The sequence below is a fragment of the Agelaius tricolor genome, unplaced genomic scaffold (genome assembly GCF_023055355.1).
Source record: "Agelaius tricolor isolate 1412-34295 unplaced genomic scaffold, bAgeTri1.0.p SCAF_16, whole genome shotgun sequence".
Lineage (NCBI taxonomy): Eukaryota > Metazoa > Chordata > Aves > Passeriformes > Icteridae > Agelaius > Agelaius tricolor.
This window is the reverse complement of record NW_027269276.1, coordinates 15,545,139-15,570,632: the sequence shown is the minus strand read 5'-3', so window position 1 is coordinate 15,570,632 and position 25,494 is coordinate 15,545,139. Positions and strand designations below refer to the sequence as shown.

Below are 25,494 nucleotides of genomic sequence, written 5' to 3'. Positions count from 1 at the left end.
ATACAGCTCCTGGCCCTGCACAGGACACCCCAAGAGTCACTCCAGGTGCATGAGAGTGTGCTCCAAACTCTTCGACTTTGTCTGGTTTGGCACTGTGGCCACTGTCATTGTGGACTAGTAGGCCCTGAGAGGAAAAAGAATATTGATATTTTAACCAAAATGGTATTTTGGGTTTCCTGAAAATGATGACGCTTTTTTTTTCTTTATACAGATGAAAAGTTCTGCATACAAAAAGCTGTAGATTCAGAGAGAATTCCCTCTAGAAGAAGTTTGAAACTGAAAGACTGTTACTGTTCTGCCTAAACAAATAGGTTAATTGATGTATATGTTCTCAGAAATAAATTCAGTTCCAGGAAATTCAGTGAGGCCTTTCATATGTTTAAAATTTTTCATCTCTTGTATGGCCATTTTAATAACTATTGTTCTTCTAATGTTACAACCAAATATGATAAGGAAGTATATAAAAATTCCCTATGGTAATTTCACACATCCTCATAATGACAGTAGCATTAGAATTTGCATTCACTAATCCCTCTTACTACAGGTCTTTAAAATTTGGCTTTCTGCAGAATTTACTTGTAAATATTCCTAGTGAAATGACCTAGTCCCACATGACTAACTCTCAGTAATTTTTTCATTTCCAGTTATCTCCTCTCACTGAGAAAGCAGAGGCAATAATTGGTATCCAGAGACGTTCATGTGTTTTGAGGTATTTTCATTCTGAGGAGCTCACCAAGTGAAACAGTGGGTTATTAATGCCACACGCTCTCCCAGATTGGCTTAGAGGAGTTTTTCTCTCACTGTGATAATTCTGTAGTAGGCAGATATCCTTGAGGGCCAGATCTCCACAGGACTCCTACTCACTTCAGTAGGCAGGCTTCAGATCAGGTCCTTAAATAATATTTTGTGTTATTCAAGCATAGAATGCATTAAAAAAAAAAGAAAACCTGCAAATAATAAATTATTCTGTTTCTGAAGAAATACTAATATGCAGGCAGAGATGGAAAACATATTTACTACAAGTATTTTTACTGTCTCATTCTCTATAAGACAGTATGTAAAATGGAAGAAAACATTAAAATTTTGTATGACAGATAAGTGAAGAGGAATTGTAATTATCTTTAGTATGTCCCTTTGATTTTGAAGAGCTTATTAAAACATGAATAGCTAATCTGAGAGTACTGAAAAGTGCAAAAAAAACTTGCTTAGCCATTTCATCTGTGTCTGACACATTTTGTTTGAAAGTCTAGGCTTTACTACAATAAACAAAGAACATTGGAGTTCTCATAAAGAACACAGGCATTAGAGTTCTCACTCTATTTTTATTTCCTTTAAAACTGTACAGAACTCAGCTATCACTGCCTCTCATTTGCTTCCTTGAAATGAGGACATTCTGTACACAAAGAGGCTGCAGACTTCCCACTAATGCCACTGCCCTTGGCATTATGAGTAAGCATTTCACAGAGTAAGTTCTGGTAAAGCCAGAGAAAATACTTTGAACAGTATCTTCATATTTCTTCCCAAATTCCTTCTGGGAAGAAACCTGATATTTGTTCTATCCTTTTGAAAATATCAGTGTGTCCTTTGGAGATTCACTCTTATATCTTCAGCAGAGATGGGGTAGAACACCCACACTTTCTGCAGTTCCTCTGTTGTAGTGTGGAGAATAACTGCAGGGAAAATTGAGCCTGTTATCTGAGAAGAGCCTAGCAAAAACCTTGACTTAGGAAAATGAAGCTGAGGGGGTTATGAATGCTGATGAAACACAGGAAGCTTGATTCAATAACCTGAATTTGGAACCCTACAAAACCTTCTACCTTTCCTTATCCTATTTATCTAAGATTTAAAACAGGTGGAATTATTTAATTGATGTCTGATCCAATAATCTACAAATGTGATTCTTTGTGGCCTTTAATTCTTTTTATATTTCACTAAAAGGGGGTGAAATGAAGGGTTTGCCAAAGAAAAGAGAGTCAAGGGCATTTCCCTGGACATCTAATGATTTATTCTGCCCCCAGGCATGATCTTCAATCACCTCCACTGCTGATGTAGCCAATTTCTAAACTTTTTATCTTAGAAGGCCATTATAGGGGCAGGAAGAAAAGAAAATCCTGGCAATAATTTTAAATCAAGTTCATAGGTGATTCCATTTTTGTGAATGGGATTTCCTTTCTATTTAAACCCATCCTTCTTTTATATTTTTCTACTAACAGTGACACTGGAGTAGTGTTGCTGGCTACCTACATTATCTTTTTATTTCCTTTTGGAACTCATGCAACAATTTATATTCTTTCTTTAATGATTTTTGTTAGCTCAAACATCTTTAATGATTTTTGTTAGAAGTTTGGGGGGTTGTTGTCAGCTGTGATTTACAATTGTCTGTGATGCATAGCAAGGACTTATGATCTTTTATCTATGGGCATAATGAGCTGCTAAAAAGAACTTGTTTAAACCAAAAAAAAAGTATTCAAATGCTAGTACCACTGAGAATGGAATTTTGGCCTGATGCTTCTTTGAATGCACATGGTCAGTGAAAGCAAATAAAGAGAATGGAAATAGCTACACGTGCTTCTGGAATACTCACATTACTTTGGGATCTGGAGGATAGAAATTCCTCTTCATTGCATTTCTGTCTTTAATCCAGTTGAAATGCCAAAGTGCAGAGTACTTGTAGATTTTTAATAGAGCTTTTCTGAAGTTCACAAGAAGATACAAGATATTTTTGTCAAAATTTTAGATAGATTATGGAAGATGAGCCCAAACTGCTGTGTTACCCAGTATTTTTTTTCATGGGTGCATGATTGCAGGTGTTTTTATTCTGAAGGGTTGTATTTTGTCCATCACTGAACTAGAACAAGATGTGTAGTTTGTATCCAAAGTCTGCCAAAAAGCACAGGAGAATATCTAGACACTATGAGAAAGAGTATTTTCTTAGTTAAAGAGTTATTCCATTTTAAGTATGATTATTTTGTCTGCTTTAAGATTAGTGTAATTAAGTGTAATAAAGTGTAATTAAGTTTGTCCCCAAAAATGGTCCTTTTGGGCTGTTATTTCTGTTCTTTTACAGAAGTGTGTTTATTCAGCTGTAAACACAGGTGTCTAACAGCACCTTGAGGAGGTCTGAACAGAGAAATAACAACTATCAAACCTTGGTGTAGAATACCAGCAGAAAGCCTTAGTGCTGAGGGTATCCTCAGTCCCAGCAGTACAGCCACAGCAGCACAACCTGTGCAGTACAGGTGCAAACTGTGTACCTGTACAATTAGGTACAGTTACCCTGCCAAAACATTGTACCAGACCTACCAGGCCAGAGCTGCTTCTGCTTCCATGTCAGGCTGCATTGTTCAGTGGACCCCTTAGTTTTATTCTTAACAGATGTTTCTTGTCTCTTGATGCACTTGGTATTAGAGCTCTCCACTAGAACTGCCCATATCCTACCCTTTTTCCTCAGGTAAATTTAGCACTCCTTCAGGAATTGTGTCTCATTTGGGACTGAAGAGTCTGGGTTGACACTCAGTGCACTGACAGTAAAAAAGCCATCTTGGTTGTCCTCATTACTCCTTACTTTCATTTCTTCTAACAGCCTTCTGTTAGCCCTCTCTCCTTTCTACTTTCTTGGCAGAATACAATACTTGAGATACTCCTTTTCTCACCAAAAGCTCTGCTTCTTTGTGTAGAGGTTGCATGCAGGAAATAACTGGGTTATGTCAGTACACAGCAGTCTTGTGACTGGGGAGCTGTTCTGGTAAATGCTTGAGGTTAACTTGGTGAAGGCCTCTGAAGTTTCCAAACAAAAGTGATTGCTAGAGCTGTTAATTGCTTTGAATAGGATCGGTATCCATTCCCTCACCTTTGTGAAACCTTCCTCAGTACCCAAAAGGCAACAGAATGCAGTGCTGGTGGTATAAACTGACAGTCCTCAGCCTGAGCACACGTAGACAGCGTTTTCAGACAAGTACAATTGCAAACTTGGCATATGTGATTCTGGTAACATTGGATACAGGAGAGAATTCTCTAGATATGAGGGCATAATTTTCTCCTCACCTTTTCTTAGATAACACTGCTATTCAGTATCTGCCTCAGTGGGGCAGGACTTGGATGAGTTTGGCTCCAGATTTAAATGGTGTGACTTACTCTTGAATCTGTATTTCCTCAGTTGTCCATTTGCTTCCTGTCTTTCTACAAAGCCAAAACCAGGAGTTCCAAAACAGAAAACCACAGGAAAAGCTGCTCTGGTAATGTTTGTCTTGAACGGAAACAAATAGCAATAGATATTTCCTGCAAAATAATTTTCATGTGACAAATGTAGCCTGGATTCTAGACCAAATAGTCTGGCTGAATCTCTCTATTTTTAGTTCAGATTATACCTGTTATAGCTTTTTCATTTTTTTAAAATACGTGTCTTTCAGTTAACCATCTGCAGGGTTTTTTAATCCCATTCATCTTTGACAAATACAATTACCTTTACTAGAATATTTGGTTCATTTATTGAAAAGTGATGAATAGACTTGTTATACAGTTAAGAATTCAAGAATTAGAAGGATTTGAAGAAAGCTTATTTGCAAAGAGCTGATGTGACTGTTTGATGTAGCTTTAAGCTCACACCTCTAAGTATGTTAAGCAGTTCATGGTCTACACCAAAAGAAAATTTCCTGTCCAAAGAATTTAGGCCGGAATTCATTTCATTTAAATTCAAACACTGCAATAATTTGCTCTCCATCATCTGCTGCTTTCCCATTGACACTAGATGGAAACTGGAGGGAATGGATTTCTCGCTCACAATGTACCTTCCATCTGTGGATTATATGGAATTTGCCACTGCAGCATTAAGCCTCAGTTAAATATCTAAAGACTGGGGAGAGGAATCAGCTTTCAGTGAGATGGACATTCAAACTAAAGGTAAAATGGTGAGAAATAAGAAGAGCATGTTTGGATAAGAATTAAAACAGTAGGTGCTGGTGGCACTGGGGGTTGTGTGTAAACTGTAGCTGTAAGTACAGAACCATTCACTGAGGCACACACATTGTCTGGGCTTGTTCCTACCTGCAATTCCTGGGAAAAACAACTGGAACAAGACAGTGAAAGTTTCTCAGTATTCCCATGACTGCAATTATCTGATATCAGCACTAAGCTTCAGCTATGAGCTTTTGTCTCATTGAAGAGGTTTCTATTGCAGTGTAAATGGAGGGAGGGAAGTGGTCCACGACTACTGTACATGGAAAGAAAGAAGTTTAGGAGCTACTGAAAATATGCAGTTTCATGGTTGCAGTTAATACAATGGAAGGGTGTAAGCCAGGCTACAGTGTCCCAGGAAATGAGTTAGAAAGTCAGGAAAAAAGCCATAGTGTGATTGACAGGTGAGAAAACTGGCTGGGCCTCTGAAATGTTGTGCTGAAAGTAAACACAACTTAAGACACTAATGGGCTGTATAACTGCTATTTAGCCTCACCTAGTATCACCTAGTAAATTCAGGTGTTCACAGAATCTTTCTTTTTACTGGACACTTCTGTAAGCCCCCATTGTATGTATATATTTGGTTCTCCAAAGGAATGAAGTATGACATGGAAGTAAATCCATTTATGTAATAATATGAAGAAAACATCTCTATAAATGGAAGTAAGTTACACTGTATGCTGCTGAAATAATAGTGTTTTATTAATTGTGTCATTAGCTTTGGTTATATCTCTTACCCATTAATCATTTAATCTCTTTAACAGTACTCAAAATTCTGCTTTTCCTCTTCAGCATACCTGCCAAGCCCTGTAGCAGTTCTCCAGCTCCCCAGTTCTCCATGGGATCCACATGGATGCTGACAGGCCAAGGGCTATGTGCATATGGATTGCTCAGCTTCTTGCCACAGTTAAGTAATTCCTGCTTTTCTATTCATAAGGGGTCTAGTTTGACTCTTTCTCTTCTACACAACTACCAACTTGCCTGGATATCTTCACAAGTCAGATTACAGATTTCCAGCTAGAAATCAATACTGCCATTCACTGAATTGTATATTGTTGCTTTTTCATAGTGAAGAGTACTTGCTAAAATGCAGTGCAATTACAGCAAAAAAAGAGTAAACTCATGTATTAATGTTGTCATGTAGTCAACTGGTGTTAGATGAGACAGTTAACTGAAGTTAAATAAGATCTTTCCTACTGAATCAGAAAGTGCAGCTAAGCTTCCCTGCTTATCCACAGCTTGTATCTTTTTCCATTTTGAGAGGGGAGCACAAATGGTGAATGTGCAAGAGGAATGGAGCACCATCTAGTGCTTAAAGAATAATGCTGGAAAATGAGACATTGCTAGCACTTAAAACAGCCCATGTAATTGTTTGGCTGACTTGCTTGCAGAGAAGGAAAGAGTCTGTGAGTACTGTGATGTTCTTCATGGACTGTGTGGTGACTGAGAGGCAGGGGGATGTAGAATGACATGTCAGACTGCATCAGAAACAGTCATTTGAAAAAATACTTTGCCTGTTTATTGGTTAAAGAAAAAGCTTAGGAAAGTTTTTCTCATTCTCCACCTCCAAATAATTTAAATAATACTAGGCCAAAACCATTCAGCCTTCAAAATAATGGGTGATAGAATATGCAAGTACTGTACATAGGCTATAGCAGGGTGACATTACTGACCTTGGCAGTGACAGTCATAGATAACGTTCTGCAGGAACCTGCAAAATGTTTGTTAAAATGGAGTAAAAGTAACAGTTTAGCCCACATCTCAGCATGCAGGTTTGGGCTGACACTGTGTGGGACAGGAATGGAGAGGGGCAGTTGTCTGTAGTTCCATTGCTCTGGAAAGAAAAGACCAATGGATGTTCTGTGTGAGCTCTGAAAAACTCTGGGATTCATCTCTAATGGAATCCCTATTTGTCAGAAGATATCAGACAAGAGAGAGTAATTTTTGCTTTCTGTGATTTTTGCTTTCTGTGATGCCCAAAGGATAGGCTGGAAATAAATCCCCATAGACCAATGTCTATAGAGCAGGTATTTGTTCAATGCAGTGCTGGTGGTGAGGAGGATAGCTCCACCTAACTCAGCCACCCTTGCTAAATGCTGTGGCATATTTATACAGTCAGTATTTCTTAGTCTTCCTGTGTCACTAAAACTTCATCACATACACACAGGAGCTAGTTTATATAGTATGATCTCATGGGTATAAGATTTTGCACTGTGCTTGCTCCTCCCTAGTTTGGGGTCAGGGGTCTTTGATGAATGCTTCCAAGGTCTTCTTCCCATCTGAACTTCTCAACTTTGCCTGCAGAGCATGCACAGTTAAGGTGTTCCTAGGTCTGTCTGGTCTTAACAGACCTAAATTCTTTGTTTTGTGGCTAATTTGCTTTACATTTGCCAATTTCTCATTAGTACTGTACTTATCTATCTTTAAAGCTATCCACCTGGTGAGTTTTTTATTCTTTTTTTTTTCTATTCAGCATTAAGCAACTGAGTTAATTTTATACTAACCATTGCATTGTACAGAAGGTTATTTATATCAGGTTATATAGGTGTACAATTTATGATTGAGGTTATACAAAGGTATAAAAAGCTATAATTCAGGTTATATAGATATATAAAAAGTAATGATTGAGGTTATTTTGATATCAAGTTATATAAATATATCAGGTTATATTGATATGTTATAACTCTTGTAACTTTGATGTAAGTTATATAGGCATTGTGGAAAGAAGCAGTGTATGCTCTCAGCCACTCTAATTTTGGAGCTATGATCTCCCTTTAATCAAAAGCACAGTACAGATATGCTGTTTTATTTATGCATGTTTCCTGCAATTCTGTAAACATGACAGCATGAGCCTGGCACAGACACAAGCTGTATCATCTCTGCCTCCATATTGATGACAGACTTCCTTTTTCTTGGATATTTACCTTTTTTCAAGAATAATTGTGGACTTACTCAGGAACCATGAATGCCCATATTCATTATAAGATAAAGTCACTACATTTATTACAAGTTAGACCAGTCTCAACTTCTTGAGAGTAAATACATTTCTATTTTTTATGTGGAGTTTTTTGCCTTGTATGCCAAAAGTGCTATAACTAAAATACTAGTTAACTTTTAGGAGAGAAAACCGCAGCAGAATAAAAGGGAATTTCGAGTATTTTCATGTTTGACAAGCTTTGTGGTCCTTTTAGGAGTATAATGACTGTCCCACTGTGTGTAACATTGGCTTGCCTGTTGCATTATGCTTAGGAGTTTTGTGCACACCAAAAGCTTCATTGACCCTGGCCCCTGGCCAGGAGGGAAATCTTGCCTCGTGATATGCTATTTTTAGTTGTTTTCTAGACATTTGTTAGCAACAGAATGTCATCTATGCATCCTGGACATGAAAGGAAAAAGCAGGTAAATGTATTGTTTTCATTTAATTCACCACAACAACTTAGAGCTAAGTCACTGTTATTTGCCAGTCCACATCTGGATCTGTTTGTGAAAAAGTGCATACATGAAATAAGGAACTTATTTCCCAACAAGGGGAACTGTATGCTTACATGAATCAGCTGTGAAATTAGGGGATTCTCCTGCTATGAGAGTAGTAAGGAAGCTAAACAGAAAATTTTAAAAGAGAAGTACTGACAGCAAAAGTTTTGAGGATTTGGGATCCTGTGATTCTTTGATTTGCTGTAGGATGTAATCACTGATAGCCAGCAGGAGTCATGGGTGCTCAGCTCACAGAGAACAAGGCCACACTTCAGTACACTGATGAGATAATGTAACAGATCAGGGACAAGTGCTGGGGCACTTCAACTTGTCTAAATGGCCGAGATAAGAAAGCGGCAACTTCCAAAGGGAATCAGTGTTTCCCCTGTGTAACTCATGCTCTGGCAAATGACACTTGGCAACAAAGAGCATGATGAATACTTTGTATTTGGGGAAGAAGAGACTGAGCACTACATGTGGAAGAAACATTACTGACCTGTATTAAAGCAGGATCAACCCTTCTTACTGTCCACATTTACTGAAAGAATCCCAAAAGAAAAATGTCAGGCCTTAATTTGGAATGTGTAATCTTTCAGTAGATCCCACTTATGTCATGTGAGTTGACTGGGGAGGGAACTTCCACACCTCATTTTCTGTAACAAATTACTCATGTTTTCCTGCCAGCAGAACACTGGCTATCTCCTCACTTGGCACATTTCTGGTCAAGAGGTGACAGCCACAGGGGAGGAATGCTGCAGTTCCTTGTGCCAACATCCAAGTAGAACTCGTGGACAACCGTAAAAATACTCAGGTGCTTTATATCCTTTATATGCTTTACCATGGAATGAAAATATTTTCTGATGAGACAGTTACTTTTTAATGAGAAATTCATGAAGGCATTTAGAAATGAGGACAGAGTGAGAAGCTCTGGAGAATTTAGGATAACGGGAACTTCCAAACTGTCAAAATTCAGCCAGATGCTATTTCATAAATAGCATTGTACTGATAAAAACACCATAGCACATATCAGCTTCAACAACTATTTTGACAGCAAACCTTCCTTGCTGTATTTAAGAGTGAGAATGAAAAGCTGTGTCATTAAACATGGAACAGTCTCCTCCCATTTTTGGATGCTTATGCCACATCAGACTGTTTTATGTATTAGTGCCAGAGCATTAGGCATGTTTAAAGGAAACACGCATATACTGTGCTCCAAACACTCCGAGAAATGAAGTTCTGTGTACCTCCCTGTGGTAGCCTGATGTCTTCACAGTCGTTTCCTATGTTAGAAGTTCCTTATTATTAACACCAGAAGTTCCCTAGAGCCCAAAGCGTGCTAGGCGTTTCAGGGGAAAAAAAAAAAAAAAAAGAAAAAAGAAAAAAAAAAGAGTTTGGTTTGTAGTCATTCACAAGCCTAATCCCTGTAAAATACAGCTTTTTACCCACTGATGTGCCTTCATTTTCCATATATTTTTCGCATTCCTTTGGCTGCTGCTGCGATGCTGGGCAGGGATAGAATTCAGAATAGGAAACTACAGGAGACTACAACACAAGGGTTTTAATCTGATCATAGGCCAAGGTATGATTTGGAAAACCGTATTTGATTCGGTCAGAAAAGTGCTGGAGCCCGGCAGCACGGGAGCCCGGGACGCGCGGAGCGAGGAGCGCCGTCCCACGTCAGCAGCGCCCGATTTCCTGGGGCAGGGCCGAGCCCGCGCTCGGGGCCGGGAGCGGCGGCGGCGGCGGGGCCGCGCTCAGGAGCCGCGCTCGGCCGGGGCGGGCGCGGTGCCGGCGCTGCCGGGGCCGGCGGGGCGGGCCCGCACTACAAGTCCCGAGAGGCGGCGGGCGCGGGCCGAGCCGTCCCCGCTCCCTGCGCGGCCCCGGGGCTGCGTCCGCGGCGAGCGCGGCGATGCCGGCGGCGGGCTCGGAGGGGGAGGAGGGTCTGGCCGGGGAGCAGCCCGGCCCCGGCACCCCCAAGCTCTGCGGGTACTTGCAGAAGCTGTCGGGCAAGGGGCCCCTGCGCGGCTTCCGCAGCCGCTGGTTCGTGTTCGACCCCCGCCGCTGCTACCTCTACTACTTCAAGGGGCCTCAGGAGCCGCTGCCCCTCGGGCACCTGGACATCGCCTCCGCCTGCTTCAGCTACCACCAGCCCGAGGCCGGCGCGGCCGCTGCGGGGGACGAGCTCACCGCCTTCGAGGTGCACAGCCCCGGCGGGGCCGTCACCGTTCTCAAGGTAGGCCCGGGGCGGGCGGGACCCATCGCCGCTCCTGTCCCGGCCCCATCCCCGGTGCCGCCCGTGCCCTCCGCCCGCGGTACCGCCCCGGCCGGCGGGGCCCCTCCGCCGCGCCCGAGCGGGCTGCTGTAGGAAGGAAGGTGCTGTTTCGCAAACGCCGGGGAGATCCGCAGTACCGGGCTGGCCCCAGCTGTCTGTTAGTTGCGAATTTCTCCTTTACGAGTTCGTGTTTACCGTGCTCCTCTGAGAAGGAGGAAATGCTTCTACTGAGCATGGGCTGAGTGGCTTCTCTGGAATTGTCTGGGCAGAAAAAAAATTTCCGAGGAAATCTGACGAGTTGGGGTTTTGGAAGTTTGGAGGGAGTGGTCGGGTTTCAGTTTTGGAGTGTTTATTTTGAAAAGACGATGCGTGGCAGGAGTCTGCGTCTAGCCTGCTTTGGGAGGAAGGAAGAGGAGGGAGAATTGTTTCCTCATAGTAGCAGAGCTGCTTATCGTCTTGTCTGTTCAAGGACTCAGATTTTCTCAGGACAAGAGGTAAATGTTTGGATTATTTAAGATATCTTTCCTCTATTGTCACGCCTAGGAAAAAAAGCCAACAGGGAAACCATTTTGACTCAGTAAAGAAGAAATAAATTATTCTGAGCATCCATTGTTTTTTAATTCTGTTAAGGCAGATATGTGTCCTTCAAAGAGCGTTCTTCTGCATAGAATGTAACTTTTCACGTGAACTGTGTGCTTTCTGAGAAAAATTCTTACTATTAGAACATAATCCATTAAGTGTTAAGCAGTAGAACTTTCTATTGAATACTGGAAAATACCTCTTACATACTTATTCAACAGTGGAGATTTGAGCACTCATGATACCTGCTGGGACTGTGGAGGATGATTGTGTCAAGCTCTTCAGCATTCTGTTTTGATGAGTATAAATGTCAAAATACCGACTCATTAACTTGATTTACTAGAGAATAAGAAATTTATTTACCTAAGAAACTAATACAATAATATTTTTAACAGTATTTGCTTAGGTAAAAGCAATGTAGTCAGTTGCACATAAAAACTACCTTTGTGTAGTTGTAAAAGATTTTACTACTTTCAGTGAATCTGCCTTTATAGCCCAAGTGTTTGTGTTATGCACATTAAAACCGCAGACTTGGTTTAAGCTTTGCTTTCAATAGTTTGAGGAGTTTTCTTTGTTTTAATTAGCATCTAGTGATTTGTGATTTTACATGGAGATCTTCAGAAAAATTTTGTGTTGAGGGTGCCTTTTGAACAGGAGGGGTTTTGTTGAGAACCCAGGATTTGTGATAAAGATTGCAGTGTGAAGTGCTGTGTTTGACTGTCAGACAGTACTTTGGCAGCAGCCTCGGATGTCTTCTGCAGTCATGAAGACACAAATCATCCTCAGCACTGCTACACAAATGTAAGACATGGGGGCTTTCTTTTTCATTTTTTCTTTTTTTGTATCTTTTGGTCTCTGATGTTGCTACTCTGCCCATATTTTATGTGTTAATCTTTTTCCGGTGCTCTCTAGGAAAGAAGGTGCATAGATTGGAACTTTCTTCATGTTTCCCTTATGAGGATTGAGAAATGGTGCCAGTTAAGAAAGTCAAATTAATTTCTGCAATTAGCAGAAAAAGATAATTTTGTGTTGTGATGCCCTAAAGCAGCCACATGTTTGTGCATAAAGATGATGTTATGTTGTATGTGTTTATATAGTAAAGAAGGAGTTAATGAAAATCTTAAGGGATATTGCAGGATCATCTGGCGTTTTGTGGCCATGTCATTCACCAAGGAATAAAACCAAATAAGGTTTTTGAAGCTGAAATTAATTTTCTTCAGTCCAGCATGATAGTTCTTTAAGGCCTTTAAAAGCATCCTTCAGCTAACTTAGGTAGAGTTGCAAATGAATTCAAGATGGTAAATGAAAAAACCCAAACAACCCAACCCCTCTCCCTCCCCCTCCAATCCAGCCCCTGTTAAAAGCAAATGTGATTTTCTATCAAGAAAACATTACACACAGAGCACGAGGAATAAAGTCAAGTGAAATGCTGTCTTCAGCCTGTAATTCACATGCTTTGTTTTCCTCAATTTGCTGTTTGTTCAAAATTTCCACATCTTGTGATCTGGCCTTTCCCATTCAGTGTTACAGACTAAGAAGAGCAATAAAAAATAAGCTGCTGGAATTCCAGATTGAAATGATGATACTATTGAGGAATGCATTATTTCTTATCATGCCTCAGTTTCCTGTTAGTGTAATGATTCCATCATCTTGATTGCTCAGCCTTTTGTCAGGTATTGGGAGCTGAGAACTCTATGATGTACTCTAGCTTTGTTGCCCAGATAAGAATTTTGGAAAAAATATACTGCAGCCTTTACAGCAAATAAAACAAAATATTCATATTTTAGAGGTGTAGAAAACCAGCCTGCCGTTTGTATGATTGTGGTTTTTTCTGTACATTTCCAACAGGTGCAGAAGAAGTTAAGTGTGTGTAAAAATCTTTTCCATTTAAATATATAACAAGTACCATCCCTTTAGGTAAAGGAGCACAGAAAATTGTGTATTTTATGAATATGGATAAGTTATGTTTGAGAATATTTTTATGGAAAGGCATGCAAATACTGATCCTGCAAATATGTCCTGTAACACAAAATGCTGCTAATACTATCAAATAAACATTTGGCTGTGTTTGCACTGCAAGGCCTTGCATTAAGGGGGGAAATAATTAACATTATGAATATATAAAAATGAACAAAGGCAGCATTTCTCATTTATTTTTAAAGCAGGTAGTGATATGTAGTGATCTGTTTTGCTTGCTTCAGAACCAAAGGAACTCTGGCCAGTGATGCTGGACTGTGTGTCTGGTCACTTCTCTGTGAATAGTGGTGAATTGGGAGTGGAACAGAAATTGCACACAGTTGTGAAAGAAAAAATATTTTCTGGGCTATTGGCCAAGTGTAAGGATTCCAGAGACTGCAGAGATTTTAGGGCCCTGATACTTGAAAGTATTGGACCCCAAACTTGCTGAACTGAGAGTGGCTTAGGAGCGGATGCTGGAATTTGTCAGTGATCTCACAGGATGCAGCAGTGATCAGTGATGTTGAGCTTGAACAGTTTTGCTGCAGGGCTTGACACAGCAGAGGAGGGAGCTCAGCACTGAGGGTGGTTTGTTGTCTGAGCTGATGCTTCTTGCTCAAAACTTTGCTGGTTAGTGGTTGCAGTGCTTTAATTAAAAGTTGGGCTGCCCTCCAGAAGAAGCCATCTGGCCCCAGATTTGGTGTTTGAGCATAGCAGGAATAGTAAATCTTAAGAAATGCAAACTTTCTGGTGATGTTCCCTTTTTACAGAGTAGCTTGAGGGAGAGTTTGTCTGTGTTCAGAAATGTAGCAAGAATTTTCATGGGATTTCTCAAAATGTGAGGTCTGCTGGTTGCATTTCTTTGGACTCTTCCTTTAAAGTATTTAATGTTGGCATATGTGTTCCACCAGTGTGTCCAGTGGCAGTCCATGGATGGTTTCCTCAAATAATTCTTCTCTGTCATGTCTGGATCAGAAGGTGACAATTCTACATCATTCTTAGTGGAAGAATTTAGGAGAATATTTTTAATTAAATTACAGTAATTTTCCATTGCTTAAGTTGAGAATTACATGGTACTGTATGGCTCTTCACTTAAGAGTGTCTTTTACTCCTAGTGTTGCCTGTAAGTTTGCAGCAGTACAATTACAGTGATTCCTTATTTCACACCAGTTCAAAGGCCATTCATGGTAGTGTTTTTTCTCACAGAACTGCATCCATTAAAATGTGACTGCATGGCTCTGCAGTAAGAAAGCACCTTAGCAATACCTTAGTAGCTATAAGGATTTTTTGTGTAATTAATTGCTACTCTGCTTAATTAAATGTTTTGGCTCTCATGGTGGGCAGTAGCCAAATACTAGTAAAAGTCATGAGAAATGGGCAAGCATGGCAGTGTTCCTTTCTTGACAGATAAAGGAAATTTAAAAATATGTTTCAAAACTTGCGCTCTTTATGATTAGGGGAAGATGAAGACTTAAATATTCTATGTGTAGTTCTTGGTTTTATTTTGTTTTTATTTTTTTAAACATCTATTTCAAACAACAGCTTAAACGATGAATTTTGTTTAAACAAAACTAATTTTAACAGAGATTTTTAGGATATTCTTTTAGTTGTAAATAACTGAGATGACTGTAATAAAGCCAGCCAAAACTGTTCAAAGGGAGAGGAAGACTCCAGAAGAGGAGGACCATGTATGGGAGGAAAAGAAGGCAAGGTAACAGGCTGGGAGCAGCAGGAGGGCAGGGAGTAATTCTTGGGGAAATGAGTTAAAGCAGGGGCGTGAGAAGCCTGTGCTGCTTTGCCTTGGCACTTGGTGCCGGAGGGCGGGCACGGCTGCCCGGCCCTGTGTGTAACAGCCTCCCCTGGGAGCTGAGCGTGCCTCCCTGCAGCTGGGAACTGAAAAGCAGCAACTCCAAGAACATTGATTCACTGCTCTCTGAAGGTGATTGGTGAGATGGTAGCGGGACAAATTGTGAGAGAGGCTCATGAAGTTCAGGAAGTCATGGGCAGGAGCTAATTGTAGCTATAACTTAGACTGACTGCAGTGGGTTGCCTCATTAGCTGTGTTGTGGTAGCAAAGAGAACCACGTAAGCTCTGCATCCTGTGCTAGTGGAAGCTCTTTGGATTCTTGGTGGTTTTTTGCTGGAGCACAGTAAAACATTGCTTTACATGGCCTGTCAGCAGGTGTCTCTAAAGGAAGTATAAGCTCTCATATTTACCAGAACTGAAGACTTGCCACTGGCTAAAACTCCAAAGGAAATACTTCAGTGCTAGGAATAGAAGGGGAGATGTTTACTCCTGGCAAGAAGTGACTGTAGTCTATAGACTTAAAAACCTGCTCCTGTGGTCATTGGAGGTCATTCCCAAACTGCCAGAGGTGGCTGTGGGGATTGGCATTTCCCAGAGTCCAGTTCTTTAACCTTCTGAACTATTCTTTACCCTATGTATTTTTTTATGAGGGAAATGGTTTTCTCTGGTTTCCTGTGAGTAAGCAAGAAATAATACATGAAGCTGATTTCCATTTCAGATTAGAAGTATTTTGGTTACATATCTTTCTTACCAACTGGCTCTGCAGTGTCCTCATGTGTCACTTGTTTGTTTCACTTCTTGATTTATGAATGTTTATTTGATTTATATATCTTGTATCCTGCCATGTGCATAATATACTGAAAGGAGCTGGAGCAGCAGCTTCAGGAATAACTGAGGTTTTCTGCTTTATCTCCTTGAATGGTCCTTTGGAGCATTTGCTGTAGGGTGTCATGGATGTTAAAGCTCGTAGGGCTACAAAGAGCCAAAAGGTAAAATAAAAATCCATCTCTCTCATGATTAAACTGAGATTACCAATTGCTGAACCAGAGAGAGCACCCTGGGGAAACATCAGTTTTTGTTTGCCGTGCTGTTTATGCTTTGTGTTGTCATTAGCTGCTCTTGGGGCCAAAATATAATGGCCAATGAATCTTCAATTTTACTAGACCAGAAGTGTTCTTATGTGAAAAATATAGACAATTCTGTGCCATTGCTGTGCTTTATGCAGCACTTACTGTATGCCTTTGTATGTAAATGTGTGTTGTTTGTTGCTCTCCATTCTTTTGCAGCTGTGCCTTGCACAGGTGTCCTCTTAATTTCTGAGGAACAGAACAAAAAACTGTTTGAAATTAGGTTGTCTTTAAAGAATAAACATAGTCATCTTTTCCACTGATAATGCCGTCATGCACTTTGGGAGGAGGTAGGAGAAAGGCCAGCTAAAAGATAAGCACTCCATGTGCTACCAAGCCAGAGGAGTTAGGGGAGTGTCTCCTCATCAGTGCTAATTTTTTTGTTCCTAAACAGTCCATGTTACCAGGTCAGGTGCTTGTCCTAGACTGGCAGCTGGAGAGGTATGTTGAAATAACAATTACTTTTCCATAGAGCACCTGCAGTGTCAGATACCTTCATTTGTCTCTCCTTGCTATTTGTGTATTGTCATTTTACGTGCTTTGAAATCACTTAGAGCTCTGATTCAAGGTATGTTTGAATTCCTCCTCACTTATTGCCCATTCACATTTTTGACTGTAGGCTTGTAGGTTAGGCATTAATGTTGGATTTTGGGTTTTTTTTGTTTTAAATCTGATTTTTCTATGGTAGGTAGTTAGCTCATGGTATCATCAGGAAATACAGTGTGTAGATTTAGTCATTAAGGTAAGAGGCATTGCAATGCATTATTCATTTGTTGGTTTCTGCTGGTAAAGCAAGTTAAAAGAAAATGGGAATCTTCCTGAATGTGTATGGGATTTTTTCCAATAATATAGATTTGTAGTTATATGTTCAAACAGTGCTTTGTGTGTAAAATATAAGATGCTGCTGCATTTTCTAAAGTCTGAGTGTAAAACTGAAGAAAAGGAATGTGTGAGACTGCTTCTAATGAAAAATTCTGAGGTAAAAATCATGGATGTGCATGTGAGCACAGGGTGCACCTGGTGCATTGTGGTTATTCCTTTAAAATCATACTGATTTGGAGTGATGGTACCTTGGTGACCTGCTGCTGATCTGTGTGGGGTTTATTATTGCACTTGGAATTGCTGTGTTCATGCCCAAGGGCGTGCAGGGGTCTCACCAGCGCTCTGCTCCCGTGTCCTGCAGGCTGCGACTCGGCAGGACACGACCTACTGGCTGCAGGAGCTGCAGCAGAAGAGGTGGGAGTACTGCCACAGCCTGGACAGCCGCACCTCGCCCACACCCAGCGACTTCTCCAAAGGGCTCGTTGCCAAAGACAACCCTGGTACGTTGGGAACTGAGTGACAGCAGCAGGCACGGCTCTCCTCAGTGTCAGCTCATAGCACGAGGTGTTGCACTGGGGTAGAGAACTGCCTGAAGAAAGCTTTTTCACATCTGTTTATCAAGTAACTCTAGTAAACTTCGCATATGCTACAATATTTAACATAAATGTGATTTTATATGTGATTTTGTATCCTTTACAAAATCTGTTGATTTCTTGAAAAACAGATTTTTGGAAATGAAATAAAATTGAGTAGTCTTACGACTAGGTTGCATTAAGCTTAGGTAAATTGTCTTTTAGTGGTTGCAACATCTTAAAAAGTTAGCATGGTAAATATCCTGAGATGTAAACTTCAGTTTTTAATGGGAGCAGGTATATTTTGCATTCTGAATGACCATGCTTTGTTCCTGAAAAGGTATGGTGTGGTGGATCTATCTGACTTTGATAAAAATGCAGTGCCTTCAAAACTGAAAGACAGTCTGCACTGATATTACATAAGTGAAGTTCAGTCTCTGAAATACCTTTAGGCAAGGAAAACGTAATTCTACACTAGTGTCAGACTTATCAAAATGGCTGTGCATTATACAGAATTACTCTGCATTTTTTACTACATTGCACAGGCACTTGTGAATTGTTTTATTCCTCAGTCCCTACAGAAATGGATTCCTTGCTGATTTCTGTTATCCATAAGTAACTGAGTACAATCCAGTTCTGTGCCAAGTTAGGCATTAGTAAGCCTCTCCTGGGTTTAAGCAGTCTTGCAGTCAAGCATATTTCATCAACAGATGTCACATTTGGTTGATGTCACTTTGCTCCCTCTGTAAACCCAGCAGTGTTGAGCTGTTGTTATCACACCTTGTCCCCTCCTGAGTTTCGGGTCCCATTTTAGTGTTGTCCTCTAACCCATTTTCTTCTTTGAGAGGATGTGCTGCTTGTGGCTGCTTGCTCAACACAGCTGGCCTGACATGTGTTTGCTGGGGGCTCAGCTGGGCCTTTGAGGCACTGCAGGCAGCTCCTGCTGAGAGCAGAGCCCAGCCCTTGAGCTGGTGCAGGGCTGGCCCTGCCATGTGCTACTGCAGGGTCTGCAGGCAGCAGCAATCAGCCTCTTCTCCAGATCAGTTTTTTGGCCAGTGTAGTTTCCAGAAGTGGTTTGCTGTAGGGACAGGTGGGTGGCTGGATTAGCCCAAGAGAATTGCTGGGAATGCCAAGTGGGATGGTTTGAGACCCCTTTTTTTGGCAGTAGCCAGTCTGGGTAGTAGCTTGTCAAGCCATGTGCTCCAGAGCACATGTACGGGTGGGCAAAAATCTAAGTGTTGCAAAAGGGAACAGGCTTTGGCTCTTTCAGCCCTTTGTCCTTTTTTTGTTGTGTTTAACTGACCCTGTGCTGAGTAGGTTGAAGTCATATGTTATCCAGAAAGCAGAACTTTTTTTTTGTTTCTGCAAGATTGATGAGTGAAATATGTTCAGTGTGCAATCAGGTGATTGCACAGCTGGTGGACAGGAGGGAACAAGGCACAGCAACCAAATACAGGAAGGCAGAGTAAAGCAGCAGACAGGCCTGCCCTCTTGGCAGCAGAGTGTTGGATCACATCAACTGTAATGTGTAACTTGGCCACAGAATCTGTTCTTTTTTGTGCTGCTTCCCTCAGAGCTTGGGTACAATGTGAAACAAGCCTCTGTGACTGCAGCATGTGCAGGTGCTGTTCCCTCACACCTGTTTGCATCACATCCAGTCGTTTCATCTCTGACCTGGTATTTTTCTGTAAGTTGTTGGGGGCTTTCTGGATAAGCCAACTGAATCTCTTCATGTGATTTTTTTTTTAATTTAAATTACTATTGTTGTTATATCCAGGACAAGGAATGTCAACATAACATGCATGGGCTGAGTAGGCCCATCCCTTTCAGGGGTAGCCTGCAGTTAAACTGCATGATGTAGAATTTGGAGCTGCATCTAGAATATCTCATTTTCTAGGACAAATCACAGTGATAACTCTTATCATCAACTGAAGTGTTTAAGTAGGGATTCCTTGTGGGGAAAATGCAAATAGCCAGAATGATTGATGCTTGTTCCTTCTTTTTAATCAAGTAGTCCAGGAGTTTCTTCTAGAGTTACGGGATTCTCTAAGGCTCTGGTTTCATGTTGATGACCAAGAAATGTGTCTTGTGGCTTTTTTTTTCTTTTTTTTTGGAAGAATTGAATGTGCATGCAGTGTTGTACTTTATACCAGAGCATAGAAATCGGTTTATTTTGCTGGTGCTCAAGTACAGATGCTATCATAAATGTTTTAAATGGGGAAGTAGTCTGCCTTCAGTCCAAACCCAGAACTGCTTACTGCAGCCTTGCCTGTCTGTCCTCTCCCCTCCCAGTTCAGAAATCTGGACTAACTGGGGCGTGCATGGAGCTAGATAAAGCTTTGTGGATCAGCCTTGAAAGGTTTTTAGGAACATTCAACATAGTAAAAATACTTCAAAGTATTTATCACAGTGGGATGTGGGAAATTGAATATTAACAATAATTACACTGTAGGATTTGTCGTGGAGGTGCCTTACTACCATGGAAGTCAAATAAATTATTTATTCTTTATACCATGTGGGATTATTATTTTTTCTTGAAATCAGTTAAATGTTAATGTAGTTTTGATGATTTCAGTTCTTAATTTGCATTAATAAAACATGCAATGCCATGTATTTATAAGATTGTTGTGTTTTGAAATAAGTTCCAAAAAAAGATTTTTTTTTTTTTTTTACTTGGAGGTTGCATGAGCAGCCACTATAATTTAATTTGCAGTGCTTTGTGTGCTGTGCAGTCCATGGCTCTAACAAAGCTCCTGGCTGGTGTGGGCAGGGGATGATGGCCAGTGAGCAACCTCAGGGTGCCACATTCAGACAATTGCCATGTCTGGGAGGGGAAATGCGCTTGTTGGGAATTCAGCTCTTGAACAATTCCTTTACCTGGACCATCCTCTAAAAGGACTTAGCAGAATCAAACAGGTAGAAGATGAAACAAGCTGTAAGTGTGAAGGCAGAATGTTAGTATTCCACCTTGGCTTTGAGTATCCATGAATTTTTTGTCTGTGTGCTGTGGGTTGGGTTGGTATTTTTGCCCTTTGGGATGTTTGGGTTTTCTGCGGGGGGGGGAAGGGGGTTGGGTTTAGTTTTGTTTTTAATTATTATTTTGCAGTTAAAACCTACTTATTATCTTTCCTCTTTGTTAGACAGTAAATAGAATCCCATGTTTAGTTTTATCTAAGCTATTTTAGCTGAACTGTGCTTAGTTCAAACAGCCACAGTGCAAAAGAACTTGGAATTCCCTTTGGCTGATAAGGCCCTGAAGTATCTGTTTATAAAAATCAAGGCAGTGTAACTTGTACCTCTATTTGAAACATGACATGATACATTTCTGTGTCAGAGACCATTTTTCAAGGGTTTGAGACATTCCTAGTGTCAGAGATCTTTAATATTTCATATTCTTTATCACAGAATGTTCTTTCTACTTCTAATCTTTGATACTTGATAAAAGTAACCCCCTGCTGAGTAATTGGAGGGTATGGTTTGCTTAAAGATGGTCTCACTGCTGGTGCCAAGCAATTGTCAGAGCAAAGGCTGAAAGACTCACCAGTGATAAAAGAGGGTATCATAATTTCCTAGGGTTTTATTTAAGTCAGAGCCCATCCAATGTGTTACTTTCTAATATAAATGCTGAATCAAGTCTGAGAGTGTTGTCAAAAAGTCTTTAATCCACTTCAGTACTTTATGAATTATATCAAGACACTGAAAATTGCATTTGGGTTTGTTTAACTTGCTTTTTCAGAGGGTTTGTAGAAGGCTGTAAACCACTTTATGCTTCTCTCTAATGCTTTTTGCTACTTATAGTATATTCTGTATTCTGGGTTTTTCACTCCCTCTTCCTCCTGGAGGGAGAAAGCAGCTCTCCAGACTAATGGAAGCACAGAGGTAGCACAGGCACTGCAGGTTGTGCAGTCTGTGTTTGCCAGGGTGATGTGTTGGAGCCCTGGTGTGCTGGTTGGGTCAGCCTGGCTCCTCTGGCCCTTGTGAGCTGTGGCTCAGGGCTGGGCCAGCTCCAGGACTGTTCTGCAGCTCTGCATGGCCTGACCATGGGGCCCCCACTTGCTGCAGTGCACAGGAGATTGGGCTGGGCTGGGCTGAGGAGGAGCTGCATTCAGGAATCCTCACTGGTGCAGGAAGTGTCTGATGTCCTGCAGAGCTGTGCCAGCATTCTTGGTTCTGGCAGTGCCCAGCTGGCCTTGCACAGGACTGCCTCAGGGCTGTGAAGGTCACTGACTTGCAGCTGCAGTGTCACTTTTGGGATGAATAACTTACAGGGTGAAGCACACCCTGAAAGCTGGGTCAGTGTTTTTGTGACACTGTTCTGGACTTGGTTCTGATTGCCTATTTTGTCGATCACTCATGAAATAATGCTTTGTAAGCATCACACAGGTCCTGTCTGTTATCAAAAGTGAGATCTCACCGAGAAGTTTGTGATTTCTAAGATTCATTTGAACTGAATGTTTTATAAAGTTTTTTGTTTTTAGCAATTTAAAGTAAACCCTGAACAATATCACGAGCAGGCTTAGTAGTCTATGACTTTACATAGCCAATATTCTTTTACTTTTTGAAGGTTATGTTTATTTTTTTTCTCTCTCTCTCTCTCTCTTTTTTTTTCTTTTAATATAGATTTGAGTATCCTAAGTCAAAATGCTTCAGCAGAGAGAGCTAGAAATATTCTAGCTGTGGAGACTTCTCCTACAGACCTGGTGGGGGAACAAGCAGCTTCCCAGCCTGCACCAGTCCAAGGAAGTGCCATCAATTTCTCACTTAAACAATGGAGTACTGAGATCAAGTAAGTTGTGAACCTGGGACAAAGAGTTCCCATGAGATTGGTAGTTCCTGACCAAGACTATTTCCTACATCGGTATGTGGTCAGTGGAGCTTCTTAGAATGATGGGAGGTGATGGGGTGGGTTTGTTTGTTGTATCTCTTCAAGTAAACAGATTCTTTATTTACTGTTTGAAGGTTTAAGGGAGCATTATTGTGTAGCTATCACTGATAGCTGAAAAGTCTTGTACAGCATTTCCAGTGGTGGCTTTGCTCTCTGAACCCCAGTGGTTGTTGAGGCTGAGTTGTGTTCTCAGCCACTGCAGCTTTTTCTTGGAGCAGTCAATTCCCAGCATTGTATTAGTCATAGTACTCAGTGCATAGGAACTATTTGTGGTGATGAAAATCAAACCAATATAAATCCTTGGTTTTTGTTTTCTTCTTAAAAGAAATGAACACATTTGAAGTGGATGTAGTTCAAATTCCTGAGCAAAACTGTGGCAGACCCCTTCTCTACAGCATCAAAACCCCTCACTCACAATGAATTTACTCCCTACTATTAATTGCTTTAAGGAAAGCAGTCCCATTGGTTTTCACTCTCCTGTTGGGTTTCTTTCTAAAGAATTTTGTGGTTTGCTTTGCCCACGTAGACGGATTTTCTGCTTTTGCTTAAAGCATGTTACAGTGCTAATGCAGAGCAGCTCACAAAGCAGAGCTGTAGCTTTGGTTAAAAAAGCTACAGCATGTAAAGCATGTCCTTCTTGAGCTGGGAGGAAAATGTTCATTTTCATCAGCAGTGCAAAGTTAAACAGATCCCCTTGAAAGCTTTCTGGTTTAGTGCAGAGATCTGAGAGGTGAGCAGATGGTGCTGGTTTTGGCTGTGGGTTGTTTTGGGTTGTTTTCCTAGTGTTGTGGTTGGTTGTTTTCCTCCCTTCTCCAGCAGTTCTGTACCATTTGGGACGGGGGAAGATCTGGCAGCCTTTGCAATATGGGTGCTCTATGCAGTGTCTTACTGGATTGTGATTAGTTACAGCCCCAGTGTTAGAGGATGGATCAAAGTGTGTCTAAAACTGCAGAGAGTTTCCTCTCTTGCTGTGAGCACATTTTTGGTTTATATTTATGAAGTTGTATTAAGGTGTGTAGATGTCTCAGTAAAAGCCTTTGTCCTTCCTCCTGAATACAGTTACACACATTTAGTGTGATGCTGTCTGACAGAGAAAATATTGCTATAATAGCTGTATTTGCATCCTAGGTAGCAGTTGTCATGTAATAGTGGGGGGGGGGGAAAGAAAAATATATCTTGGAGTTAAGCAGTGTATATATTTACAGTAATTAAAGTTGAAATGTGCTTCTCTACTTTTAGAAATACACTATCAAATACTATGATATATACAGACATTGAGGCTTGATTTTTTTTTTTCATTTTCTTGCTCTCACCTACTTATTTATGCAGAATATAGATTTGGAAGCATACTGAATTACTGTAACCTCCAGTTATATAACCATAAAAACAAGACTGAAACCCCAAACATTTAAAAATAGAGACTCATTAGATCATATGATTGGCTCTTGTGTTAAGTGTCCAATTGTAGTTAGGGAAATAAATGCTGTTTTCAAATGTATCTGTTTAATCTTTCATCTTATTTTAATCTAATAGAAAGCATCGGAGGACTGCTGCTTGAATGCCCTGAACAAACCTGTGCAAAAGCTTTACAAAACTCAGCATCAGCTATGACTTTTCATGGGCCTAACAGCAGTTCTTTAAAGAAGCTGTTCTGGAAGGCACTTGACTTGTTCTTTGTGGTTTTTTCAAGCTTTAGAGGGTGGTGTTCAGGCTTTTAAATGTTAAGGCTGAGTGAGTGCAGAACAGGCACAGAGAACAGAAGGGAGGATGTGGAGTTGGGTAAGAGATCAGCCACCGTTTGGAGAAGAGGTATAGAGATGCCAGGGAGCACTTCCTGAGACACTCACTGATATTGGGTGTCCAATCTATCATTGCCCAGTTTCATCTATGTAATTTGTGTGGAATGTCTGAACAAAGAAATTAGGCTTCTTGCCCCTAACAGGAATTATGATTCTTTCTGGAAGAAAATGAAATCTGTAGTGTAAATGAGTCTTTGCCAAGCTTGTAAATTGATTGCTGAAATAGTTTTATTGATAACCATTAGGATTATTTTTAAATTGTAAATATTTATCAATTTATCAGACTATAAAAGTTGTGCACTACTTAATGATTGGCTTAGAGTTCATGTTGATAAGATGTTAAATCTCTTGTGAAGCTGAAAGACTGGCTTGGATTATCAAATGATATTGAAAGTATAACATGGGTTTTTTTCTGCTTAAGTTTTGAAGAGAGAATGTGGATGATTGAGTGAAAGCATCTTAGTGAGCTTGCACAGACTCTGTGGAAAATGCTGAGATACTAAATATATTTCCAATTCTATGCCAAAAATATTAAACTGGTTTATATGGGTTGATTTGGAATGTTCTTATGTAGTTGAACAAAGGCTTTGCAATACTGAGCTGTGTTAATACTCATGGATGTAAGAGTGGACATTTCCTGAGTGCATGATGGTCGTGGGGGAGCTGGGTCAGGTAATCTCATCCTGCTGGGAAATGTATTGTTCTTCTGTGGAATTACCTGGCTGGAATTCAGAGGCTGCCCCTGAAATGTTCTTGCAGATAGTTGGCCATGTTCCACCGTAGAAAAGAAAAACTGCAAAGGAGTCTTGTCATCAGCAGTTCAGCTGCAGCAGGTCTCTGGGATGATCCCAAGTTTTCCCTTGATCCCCAGTGTGGAGCTATAATGTACATGTGTTTTGACTGCATGCTGTTCAGTTTAATGCTTGGCAGTTACCCTAAAATTCTAAACTACAGCTGATCAATACAGAGATGCTGCTTGTAAATCCTAACTTTGTTTTGTACTCGCCCCCTGCAAAAACAAAGCTAAAACAAGGGGATGCAAAAGACCATGGCATTAAAGTAAAATAATTCTTCTGTTCTTGGAATTTAGCTGTTGATTGCAAATGCTATTTGGTAGTGTATGTTTTGTTTTCTTTGAGCTTTTATTTGGTATTGATTTTGTCTGTGTTTGTAGCTTATTTTTAGTTTGCACTGTTTGAACTGTGAAAAGCCGCTTATAAAAATAATACAAAATGGAGAAATATTTGT

At 40.6% G+C, this 25,494-nt stretch overlaps 1 protein-coding gene across 3 annotated transcripts in view; it reads left to right on the top strand.

The window, feature by feature from the left end:
• Positions 1-10,198: 10,198 nt before the first annotated feature.
• Positions 10,199-25,494, top strand: part of TBC1D2B (TBC1 domain family member 2B) — a 31,389-nt gene continuing 16,093 nt past the window's right edge. Inside the window, exons 1-3 of one of the 3 annotated variants that reach the window (XM_071441737.1) lie at positions 10,199-10,660; positions 17,352-17,490; positions 22,183-22,348. In XM_071441737.1, coding sequence (XP_071297838.1) covers positions 10,337-10,660; positions 17,352-17,490; positions 22,183-22,348 — 629 coding nt within the window. In that variant the 5' untranslated portion in view covers positions 10,199-10,336. Of the gene's footprint in view, positions 10,661-10,700; positions 11,194-17,351; positions 17,491-22,182; positions 22,349-25,494 lie in introns of those variants that run through there. The other 2 variants (XM_071441735.1, XM_071441738.1) reach the window with 2 other exon arrangements.